General features: G+C 36.4%; 1 protein-coding gene across 2 annotated transcripts; it reads left to right on the top strand.

Annotated features, from left to right (window-relative positions):
- The first annotated feature begins 6351 nt into the window (after positions 1 to 6351).
- LOC111778332 (squamosa promoter-binding-like protein 8) lies at positions 6352 to 8507 on the top strand. Of its 2 annotated transcripts, none has more exons than XM_023658087.1 (3): positions 6352 to 6448; positions 6769 to 7410; positions 8122 to 8507. In XM_023658087.1, the coding sequence occupies exons 2-3, from the start codon at positions 6797 to 6799 to the stop codon at positions 8354 to 8356; spliced, it is 849 nt and encodes a 282-aa protein (XP_023513855.1). In that variant the 5' UTR covers positions 6352 to 6448; positions 6769 to 6796; the 3' UTR covers positions 8357 to 8507. The 2 variants fall into 2 exon arrangements, with proteins under 2 accessions (XP_023513855.1, XP_023513854.1); XM_023658086.1 differs by lacking the exon at positions 6352 to 6448 and adding an exon at positions 6492 to 6678.
- The last annotated feature ends 3479 nt before the right edge of the window (positions 8508 to 11986 follow it).

Raw genomic sequence — 11986 nt, 5'->3', positions numbered from 1 at the left:
TTCTTCTATGCATGTGGTTCGAGGCTCTCGAGTTTAGGAACCACGTGACCCATTGAGGCGGCTCCATTTTGTTTTAGGACATTAACAACACTAGTGCATCACTCAATTTCTCATCATCAAGAAGATTAGCCTTCTTTCCTCTATTATTGTCTATATTATTCCAAGAGTCATATGAGTAATAACCAAATTTCTTACCAACATAGAACTGATTTTGTGATTTTTCTTATCTTCTTGTCAACCACATCCTAAACCGCAGTCTCGGCCACAAACCTCATTGCTTCCACAACCATTCCCTTAATTGTCATCAACGTGGTTACTACTGGTTCATTATAGTGGTTATCACAACCACCTCATCCTCCATTTCGACCCCATGTCTACCTCTTCTTCGATGGTAGCCTCCTCTTGACATAACATTCATGACTTGAAACATATCATGTCATCCCATATATATATATATCTTGGTTGTATGAACGTGATGTAAATTTGGAGGTTCTAGGTGCATGAAAATGATGTATGTATAGTTAATATTTACAAAAGTGATACATCTACATATGAAAAATGATGCATACTTAGTAAACCCTAGAGTACATAAGTGGGACACATAATGATGTTCGTATAATCTAGACACATGTTAAATACATGAACGGGACACATGAACCATTAAGGTACATGAATAATTAGTAAGTATATTGATGTGTGTTCCTCATAGAGTGATATTTAATATTTATGTTTTTTTTATATATATATATTTTCATACTAATATAAATATATGTAGGATTTGTTATTTATAGTAAGTGAAGAAAGTAAAGTGATTTACAAGGGTCTTGTTTCTCCTAAATTGTTTTTCTTGTCGTGTCTTGAATTTAGTCTGAGGGCCCAATTGTTAGATGTTTCTATCTAACTTCCTACATTCAGTGCATTGAATCATAACGATAAGAGTATTTGATTGAAAGTGTTACCTGACTCAAAATTTGATTGGCCTGACGTGGTGAGAATCAACGTTCAAATAACCGTGATTCTTATCAAAAAAAAATTTCAAACTATTTGGAACAATTTTGTGATCCATGGATCTCCGATCGGAAAACTGTATCCAAGCTCCGTTGCTAGTCTACGCTCTTTGAACTTTTTAAGCTTGACTAACTGAAACATCTGAATAACTAAAGGAAGTGAAATCAACCAAGACCTCGTTAGTAGCCGCGATCGAGAGTGGATTAGGGGTTTGAATAAAAACAAAGACGAAGCTTTGTATGAAATTTACGTTTTCAATTCAAGCCTTAGAACTCAACTCATATGCTTAAGATCGGTTCATTTCTATTTTTAGGAACTTAAAGGAGCATTTTTGTAGAAGGGCTCAAAGACTGATAAGCTTAGGTTAGGGGAGAATTTTGAGAATTTCATTATTGGGTAAGTTTTGACGGGAAAAATTCACCCTCAATACTCGATCTATTTAATTGAAACCAATTCTATTAGTTTTGTAGTGACTAATGAAACAATTGAATGAAAGATGTAACACCTGAACCCCGATAAGAAATTAATACTCGATTTTTCTTTCGAATATAAAATTTTCAAAAATTTTATTGAGAGTATTTGAGACCGACCAAATGAGGTAAAAGAGAAAAAAAAATCTTCCTAAAATCCAAAGAGCTCAATAAAAATATCAAAGAAAATAGTAAAAATTGGTCCAAGTCAACCCCGAGGGATAAATTCGCCATTTTGACCTACCTTACCTAGTTAGGGCTCTTTTAGAACTATAACCACAGAAAACCAAGATTCGGATCATTGGGAGAACCATTATGGCTATTGATTTATTCGAATCATTATGGCTATTGATTTATTCGAATTCATCAAGAGTCGAGGAAGAACTAAAGGTAAGCATTTTAAGTTTTTGATTTTGGTTTTCCTTCAAATTTGAGAGATTATTTTGAAATTAAATTTTAAATTTTTAGTACGTTGATATCCAAGAATTTCACACAAGTTTTATGAAGGGAGCCTAAGTTGACTTGGATTGAAAGACTATGTTCTGATGAACATCAAGAATCTACGTATTATAAGTTTTACAATTTTAGATGATATTTGGATGTGTTTATTTTCTTTTGTGATTGGCCTAAAATTACAATAAGAGTACTTTGTTAAGTAAGATTAAAACTCTACAACTTTGAAATTATGCCGAGAAAGTTATGAAAATAAAAAAAAAAAAAAAAAAAAGAATCGTAAACTAATCGTATTCTAAAGAAAAATAAATTCACTCAAGTGTTGAGGAGTGAACAAGCATCCAGCAAGAGGCTGAGTAGTGTGTCACCCTCCGCAGAAGACACGTGTCGAGTAGGAGGAGGAGAGGCGCATCGACATCAGGCAAGGACACGCATCGCAACCTTAGGAAACGACTCGATCCAACCAATCAAAACCCGAGATCGCATCCACTTTGCCCTCGTGTGACAACTAGAACTGAAAACCTGATCTGATCGCCTGAGATTCAAACTAACCTGGATCATTGCGTGCCTATCAAAAAAGGACACGTGTCACAATCAAAGCACGACTTCATCTCTGAAAGGTGCGTCGTACTTGCACATGAGTTGCTCATGTGGGAGACTTCATGTGTGCATGTACAACGCATGTAGGTCTCTTTTTGTCTCGTTTGACATCCATTTGTCATATTTTCAACTCAATTTCGATAATAAACCTAATCTTAATTGAATTATGACCTACTAGAGAAATTTTAAAAATTTTGGAGCTCTTAACATGTGAAAAAGTTAGCTTACGAAGACACACGACATCCAAGTAACCACACAAACTTTAAGCAAGTAATACTTAGTGCTAGCATTCCTTACCTCAGATGATTAGAAAATGTATGTTAATTACTTCGGAAGGGCGCTTTTAGATGAGTATGCACTGTATATATGTTATGATAAAATTACCGTTTGCCCCTAAGTTGAGATTTCCGAGAAGCATGTTGTGTTATGTATCATGCAAAGTTAGAATGACAATGTACATGACTAGAATACGAGTTGGACAATATGGATGAGCATGTTATGCATGATGTAAAATATAACCAAAATGCTTCCATGATGAGATTTGTAACGAATGGTGTTTTATATGCTTTCTATTCTATTAGAAAGGAGAATAGACTATTGTGATCTATGCTTCAGGTGATTGATGAATGTTATCCCATTGAGCTTGTTTGCTTGTATGTTTGCATGATATAATATATTTTAGCTGCAAGTGTATGACTGTGCTTCTCTCTATAGAGTGTATTTTATCTACACAAAGCTAGGGCATTTGAGTTTGGTTGACTAGACGATCTAGGTCAATATGCCTCCAATAGACTAAGCACCTTAGGATCGTGATCACCGGTCAGAGGGTTTAGACTCTAGTGTTCTTAGATGAAGAAAGACTCAATGAGTTAGAACATAGCATCCTGGAGCCAAAAGTCCATGTTAAGCTACTTAGGCACCCTAGCTAGGAATCCAATAGACCTCATCAACTCCCACATATGACTGAAGTGAAATCTAAATTATGGATTACATGCTCAGGTGATTGATAGACATATCTCCATAACAAAGCATGCATGAGAGAACTCAGTTAAGATTAGGGCACTACAACTAGTGCAATTTACACGTTGACCTAGGTCAAAACGTTTCCAATAGACCCTACACGCAAGATCATGAGAGGCAATCAGTGGTCTAGACCTAATTGCACATAGAGATTTGAATTACATCCAATGAGCTAATTTCAAGCGCCTTGAAAATGAGAGATGAGATTTAAACTGTCTAAGAGACTCTGAACCTAGTAGACCTCTATGGCATCCAAGGACGACAGAGGTAACTCTTCAAGCTTATAGCGGTGTGACGGTGTCCTCAAAGTCTCCACTACCTATCCACTCCGGTACTCATTTTGTCAAAAATCTACTTTGATAACCATACCATCGAGGTAGGTATAGGTCGGATAGGGAGGTGCGTTGAGACGACTAGATGCCCAACCATGTGAAAATGGCTAGTAGTCTCTTGAACAGGGCCCCTATGCTATAAACACGTTTCTGAGAGGGGAGCGTGGGACCACATAGGTTGACCCAGTAACTAGTCGACACACAGGTGGTTGCTCCCCCAAGCTTTGGTGACTTTATGGTCCTGTAGGAGGATCTGCCAGCTAACCTTCTACGAATGATGTTTAGACTAGCAGATACCATACTATTCTTATAGAGTGTATGAGATCGTGCCTTAACCCAGGTCACCGATCATTCACTACATAAGCAAAGTAATTTACCAAGGTCAAAGAGCAAAAAAATTGTAGCAACCCAACAAGTCAAAGATAGCCTCCAAGTAGTTAGTAGTTGGTAGTTGGTACGGTCTCCATAGAGCTTCTACTTCTCTTTCCACTCTGGTACAAGTACCGTTGAGCTCAGTTAGGGTTGTGTGATTGACACCGGGCATGAAAAATTTTTAGGGTAAGAAGAAGAATCATTTTGTTGAAAGACACGAGACATGAAAAAGTCTAAAACACCCCGAATGGAGAGGAAAAAGAAAAAAAAAATTGGAAACCAAAGCCGGTGAATACCCATCATTCTTCAATGAATATAATCAAATAGAACGAATGGTTTTCGAGAAAACCAATTGCTAGAGCTTCCTTGATGTCACGGCTAGAATTTTGCTAAAGAAAACATCGTGAGAAACTCACGGTAGCGGCGCAAACGAAAGTAAGTTTCAGAGCATCAAAGTAATGACACGTGTGTTTCCTCTCTGTTCAAAGATAGGAGACGATGACTAGTTGAACTGACCACTCTTTTTTTTTACTTTTGGACCACCTTTCAACTTTTTTACGAAAGTTAATTCATTAAGGGACCTATACAAGAAAAGTGGAGGAATTTTGAGCTGAACCGAGCTCTCGAACGTAACCAAATTGGTAAGAAGCTACATTAAATATTTCTCAAGTTTTACTGATAGGAATCACTTGAAAATGCTCTCTAGAGTTAATATTTACTTAATATTAAGTGAATATGGAAGGTTTAGGACTTGAACCACCTATTAAGGGCCTCAATTGAACGTTTTACTCCGAAGTTACCTATTAGGGCTCAGTAAATCTTAAAAATTTACCCATAAATGAATTCCACTAAACTTAGACAATCTAAGAAATAAATTTTGTGATGTATGATGAATTTGAAGAGAATAGAAGCATGTTTGAACTTAAACCAATAATAAGATAAAGATATTCATATTAGGCCCTTTATTATGTTTTATAATTCAAATGAACTATGAATGACATAAAATTTGAGGCACATGGATTATTTAATCATGATTTTGATATGTTTGGATACAAGAATGATTTGTATGCTTTGAAATAAGGTGAACTATGTAAAGTGTTTGAAGTCTAAGTTGCACACTTAACCTTTATGATGAACTCTCCAGAACTTAGAATGATGAATTTAAAGCCTACACATTAGCTCGAACGATATAACCAAATTAAGTAGGCTGATTTTAAGACAAGACACTACCATGATCTTAAGTCTAATACGATGTCCATATAGCTAAATACTACTCTATGAAACAAATTCAGTCTTACCTAGTACGTACCTTAAGTCCCTCTAGACCTCCCACCTATTTGGTATATCATGATCTCATATTATGATCGACCCTAATATTAAAAAGTAAAAAAAATATATGGAAAAAATAGTAGTATATAAAAGACAAAGAAAGGAATCAAATACTCTCACATTAATTTTAAGATAAAGTTTTAATAATATCTTTTTTTTTAAAATGTGAAAGGTTATTATTATTATTATTTTTTTTTTTTTTTGTAAAAATTGATCAAAGGAGTAAGATAGTAAATAATTACCATAAAGGCTAAAATTGGAAAAAGAAAAATATATATATATTTATTTATTTGAAGAGTGTTTTTTTTTAAAACTAAAATGAAACTTTTTAAAGATGAAAAACGTGAATCTAAGTAGCTTTTTTTTCATTCGCATCAATAAATAATACTAACTCGGCATGCCCTAACGACGAGACAAATATTATGAATGTGGTACGACATGTCAACAAAAACGAAAGTAGACAAGTTTCACTAAATAGGAGCAACATGCATGCATGGTAAATCACCGAAAGAGAATACTTAAATTTTATTACTTACTATTCAATAGTTTAGGAGAAAGCATATCATAGTAAAAAAAAAATTACATAAATTTTGGTAGCATCCCGATGGAAACTTTTCAAATTTAACCGTTGAACAAGAGAGTAAAAAAAAAAAAAAAATGAAATTGAGAAGATAGTGGGGAAGGAGGGTAAAATGGGAAGCAGGTAAAAAAAAAGCATGTAAAAAGGTTATAAACCAGAAGCTGTAAATGGTAGGAAACAGAACAAACCCCACTGTCCCTCTCTTTTACCTTTCCCTCTGCAGAGATGAAGGCGTCTGGGTGGCAGTAGTTTGAGTACCCACAAAACCCAATCGCGTCCCGCAGGTCAGGTCCTAAACTTAAAGGGATACACTTAATTAATGCCCCTTTATATAACCAAATATGCCCTTCCAAACCCACTCTAACTAAGACAACAGCCCTCTAAAAGGACACCCCCTCCCCTCTCTCTCTCTCTCTCTCTCTCTCTCTCTGCAAATGGCAATTTAGGGTTTTTTTTTTTTTTTTTTTTTTTTTGGGATCTGAATTTTTGTTCTTCCCATCTGCTTCAGCCATTGGTGAGAGTGAGAAATTTGTTAATTTTAATTTTTATTGCGTTTTTTTTTTTTTTTTAATTTTTTTTTTTTAAATTTTCTCCGACATTGCAGGTACTTTGCCTCGAAATTTTAAAAGAAAATGTTGGAATATGAATGGGGATCAACGAACGCGCCGCCGATTCTTCTCCCCGGCGACGAATCCGAACCCGCTTTTAACCCGGAAGCGCCTCACTCTCACCATTTACCCACTTTCATCGACCATCACCACCACAACACTTTCTTGCCGACTCTGACTCCGCCGCCGTTCACTACCCACTTCGGCGGGTTCGACGACCACCCACACAGCTTCATAATGGGTCCTTCTCATCATTACGATACTGTAGTCGACGCCGTCCATGGCGGAGGTGTCGGAGGGGGGGAGTTTGTGGTGGTACCCAAGAGTGAGGAGGTTTGTCGGAGTATAACGGCGGTTCCTGTAGATTTCGCGGCGAGGATAGGGCTAAATTTAGGGGGGAGAACCTATTTCTCGTCTGAGGAGGAGGAGTTTGTGAATCAATTGTACCGGAGAGCGAGAACCGGTGGCGAACCGGGTTCGGGGAACTGGTCGGCTCGGTGCCAAGCGGAGGGGTGTAATGCGGATCTGAGCCAAGCAAAACAATACCACCGACGGCATAAAGTTTGTGAGTTTCATTCCAAAGCTTCCACCGTCATCACCGCCGGGTTGACTCAGAGGTTCTGTCAGCAATGCAGCAGGTTCGTTCCCCCTTCCTTCTAAAATTCCCAAACTACCCTCCTAATCGCTCCCTAAACATTTAGCGTTATGATCATTTAGATAGATTAAAAGTCGAAATATGTTCGAATTTATTATAAACCGAGATGAAATAGTACACCGAGCTTTAATTTGTAGCTACTCCGACATTAAAATTAGTTGAATTAATCTTTCATTATAGTACCTAGGCTTCCAACTACTTAAATATTTCACCCAACTTAGTGACTCAAGTGTGTAAAATGACATGAATGCCCTTGTTAGAGGTCAATCATTGGTTGGCCGTATGGTGGAGTAAATCCCGAGGGTAATTCCGTCCGTAGGAAAAAGATCCTGTAGTTTTCAGGTTTGACGGTGGCTCTAGACTTGCCCCCCCTTCACAAAAGACCTAGAGCCACTTTCCACAGATAGCTGCACATCTGCCCGAAATACCGAAAATGCCCTCGGGATACCAAAATAATGATTGGCCTTCCGTACAAAGAAAAAAAAAAGAAACCCGGAGGGCATTTTCGTACCCCGTTTTTATTTTTGGTTTAATAAAATATGTGTGTGTGGAATGAAGAACCAAACATAGGTCAAAGTCAAAGGTTAGAAGTGGACCCCACGTCCATTATTGTAATAATAACATACTTCAAAAACTATGTTATATTATGTGTATGATAATATTGAAAAAATGGATGGTGGAGGGTTTATGACAGGTTTCATGTGCTGACCGAGTTTGATAACGGAAAACGGAGTTGTCGGAAGAGGTTGGCGGATCACAACCGTCGACGGCGGAAGACACAACAAATTTCCAATCAAGGAAGCCCCAAGACGCAGCGCCTTCAAACTACTACTACTACTTCTTCAACCGAACAGTCGGCGTGGTCGGTGACCGTGGCAGTGTCTCCGGCCAAGATGTCGTTGGAGTGCCTTAGCCAACGCCCATATTAGACAACAAATTTAATGATATTAATATGTGTATTGTGTAGGTAGCTTTTATCTTAACCTTTTTTTTTTATTTTAGTTTTAATAAAAATACATTTTGTGTAATATTATGAATTTCATTTAATAGTAGTACTGATGCTCTCATTTGGGTCTGCAACTATGGGATTTTTATTACAAAAAAGCTATATAATATTCATTTTCATTCCTCATCTTATATGTTTTTTTTTTAAGTTTTATAATACGACTAATTTTAGGATAGTTAAGTATGTTGGATTCTAAGCTCGATCTTGTGAACAAATAAAATTCTTAAGTGAACTTATTGTTGGAACGTCAAAAGTTTGGGTTGGATGAAATTGTTTGATGCATGAATAACACGTATCATGTGGCCTTATTTACGTGTTATTATTTATGACATGATATATATGATGCATATATTTTTCTTTACGTTTGTTTATAATTGTTAGGTTGATATGACCATAAGTATGGAAGTATTTTGTATATCATTTTATTGAACCATGATTTTTAATGCAAGATCTTATACATGTTGTATATCATATAATTATGGGTTAATTATCAAATATGTAACGCATAGATTCGTACACCACAAATATTATTTGTGTTCATTTCATTTTTGTTAGTTTTTAGCAAAATGTCTATGCGCTAGCCTATATATAGTCGAACATATGAGGTACGTCAATAATACCACATAGTGGACCCACATACATATGCGTGGACCGTATATAAAAAAATATTATGCATTCAACCCTACGTGAAAAAGAAAGTAGTGCCCAATGATGGTGTTACCCAATGAGTATTTCTCATCTTAGGTTTTAAACATTTTTACGGGTAAAGGTAAGAGTCTTATGTACCGATGACGGCGTCAATTGAGGAGGCTATAGAATAAAGCCATAGACAATAAATATATATATATATTTCTAATTTATAATTTATCAGATTTTTATCTTTTATTTCATTTTATATTTTGTGTTTGATAATTGAGTTTTATTTGAGTTTTGGATTTTAAAAAAGGATTTTGGTTTTGAGATAAAATTTGATTTTAAAACCAGTAATTTGAGATCAAATTGATCAAATTCAGATGAAATTACAAGGAGATTCAAATTTGATAATAGAAACTATAATTAACCTAAAATGATATGCGAAGTAAATGAGAACAGAAAAGTTTAAATAAAAAATAAAAGAAAAGAGAAAAAGAATGATAATGATTTGAAATTTTCCAGGAAAGGTATCTGTTTGGTGTCAGAGAAAGTTGGTCAAAATAGGGTGGTGGATTGCTCTGCTTTCCCGGAAAGTTGCGGTGAGTAGGAATTGGTCAAAAAGTTATATAAACAAATTAACCAACGCCTACCCATAATTATCGGCTCCATGTCGGATATCCCGATCATGCTTATCCAAGACATGTTGTCCATGGCTGTATACTCGTTTCACAACTTCACGACGGAGAACGAAACAAAATGCTGGACCGTCAAGGCAGCTTTACCCGTCTTAAGAGTGGCGAAGAACTGGCTTTGTGATAGTCAAGATGGATGACTTCGACATCGTGTTAGCGATGAATTTCCTACTATAACACAAAGTCATTTTCATGCCACTAGCTAAAAGCTTAGTAGTAATGGGGTCGAAGATATCTAAACAAACACCCATGAACTAGGAGGAGTGAAAATGATGTCAGCACTACAATTGAGAAAGGATATTAGTCATGATGAACCTATAATCACTGCAACTACCATATTTAAAGAAGGAAGCTCGAGCGAGCTAACCCCAACACAAGCTTTACAATTGATTCAGAAACACTCCTATGTGAGATAAGGAAGTCAGACAAAGTATTTATCTCCACTTGGGTAGATAAATAATGAGATTGATGTTATATCGAGGGCGAGATTGCCTACGACAAATGAATGTCATACAACTCAACCTTGAGCTAGTTGAATTCTACCAACAGCTAAATGACTTGCTAATAGTCGGGACAATTAGACCCATAAAGCCTACCCTAAATGACCAGGGCTAGGGAGAAACACCAAGCCAACACCTTTGCTGAAGGAGGGCAACACATATTCATGCAGAAGTACCATCTAGACAGATGAAGAGAAGGGTCGGTCAAAAGGGTCGACCTTGACAGTTTCAAGATGGAAAGAAAGTTTTGCTCAAGTTGAGGTCAAATCAACTTCGAGATCAAAGCAACAATAGTCAAAGACTAGTGCGAAAATACTATGGACCATTCGAAGTTATCCACAAGGTTGGAAAGACATCATATAGGATCTAATTGCTCCTATGGATGCGGACTAGCCCTCTTGTCCACGTTAATAACTTGAAACGTTACAATACCAACCAAGAAGACATCAAGCACAAAGAGACAACACAACCTCACAAAAAAGAAGAATTTCCAAGCGAAGAAAGTAGAAGAGACTCCGACAGAGAAGACACCAAATGTCAACGAACCGATAAATAGTTTCCAACAGTTCCTTGCAGAGTGGAAGATACTCCTCAATGTTGAAATCAGCTTGAAGCACGTCGAGAGACCTGAAGTCAGCCTCAACTCACATCGCTGAGTTCGCGAAGAGTCAGTTGACAGAGAAGTCAACTAATTGAGTGGGAGAGGATGTCATGATCGTGTTTGTTCAAGACATGTTGCGTATGGCTGCATGTCAAATGTCTTGGTCGAGACGTATTGTCCATGGCCGCATGCCCATACCAAACCCTTTATACATTGCTTTCATCTTAGATAGGTTTTTACTATTTCACGTTGTATGATCACCGTTCACCAAAATTTTGTCTATACCCGCCATGGCTAAAATGCCCCAAAATGTACTACAGTGGGATATGACTAGTTGTCACTATATACTACTTAAGTCATGTTGTTTCTTTATCTGCTTACAGTCATATAACTTTGCTTTCTTCCTTTCTTCAAATTGTTTTCAAATATATTCACTCACTCACATTTTCTAAAACATTGATGGCAAACATGACTCTAGTGAATCAGAGATTCTTTGCTTGATTTGAGGTTGAAAATGTAAAGTCTTAACCTCTTATTTCTTTAAATAGTACACTGTCGGCTGTCGTTTCACTGCCACTCATAAGATCACAATTATGAGGTATGTTTGGCCGTTGAGAGGCACCGCAAAAAACACTATTGTTTGAAGACCAACCAATTCAATTGAACCGATTTGACAAGTTCAGTTGGATTGTTGATCGGTTCAATTTGACCAATTGGTCTACTTGGACCGGTTTAGACCAATTTGGTCGGTTTAGCTCATTTTTTCTCTATTATTTATTCGAGTGAGAATAATATTTGTAGCTAATTCAATATAACTATCACTTTGGAGACTTGATTAAATAGATAGATGGAACATAATCGAGATAGAATTTACTCCTTTCATATTAGACAAGTACATGAGTAATTTCTTTCCGTGCTAACTTCAGAACTTGAACCATGAGTCTCATGCACTCACTAGCCTGAGCGAAAATTAATTTACTATGGAATCATACATAATAGGCTTATTAGAGGATCAATGATGTTTAAGATATAAGATGTAATTACAAGAGTAAAAATGGAATTTTTAATTCAATTATAACGCACCATCAACAGTCAAATGAATTGGATTAAAAAAAAAAAAAAAAAAA

Source organism: Cucurbita pepo, chromosome LG17 (assembly GCF_002806865.2).
Source record: "Cucurbita pepo subsp. pepo cultivar mu-cu-16 chromosome LG17, ASM280686v2, whole genome shotgun sequence".
In the NCBI taxonomy this organism is placed as follows: domain Eukaryota; kingdom Viridiplantae; phylum Streptophyta; class Magnoliopsida; order Cucurbitales; family Cucurbitaceae; genus Cucurbita; species Cucurbita pepo.
This window is presented reverse-complemented; position numbering and strand designations above follow the sequence as displayed.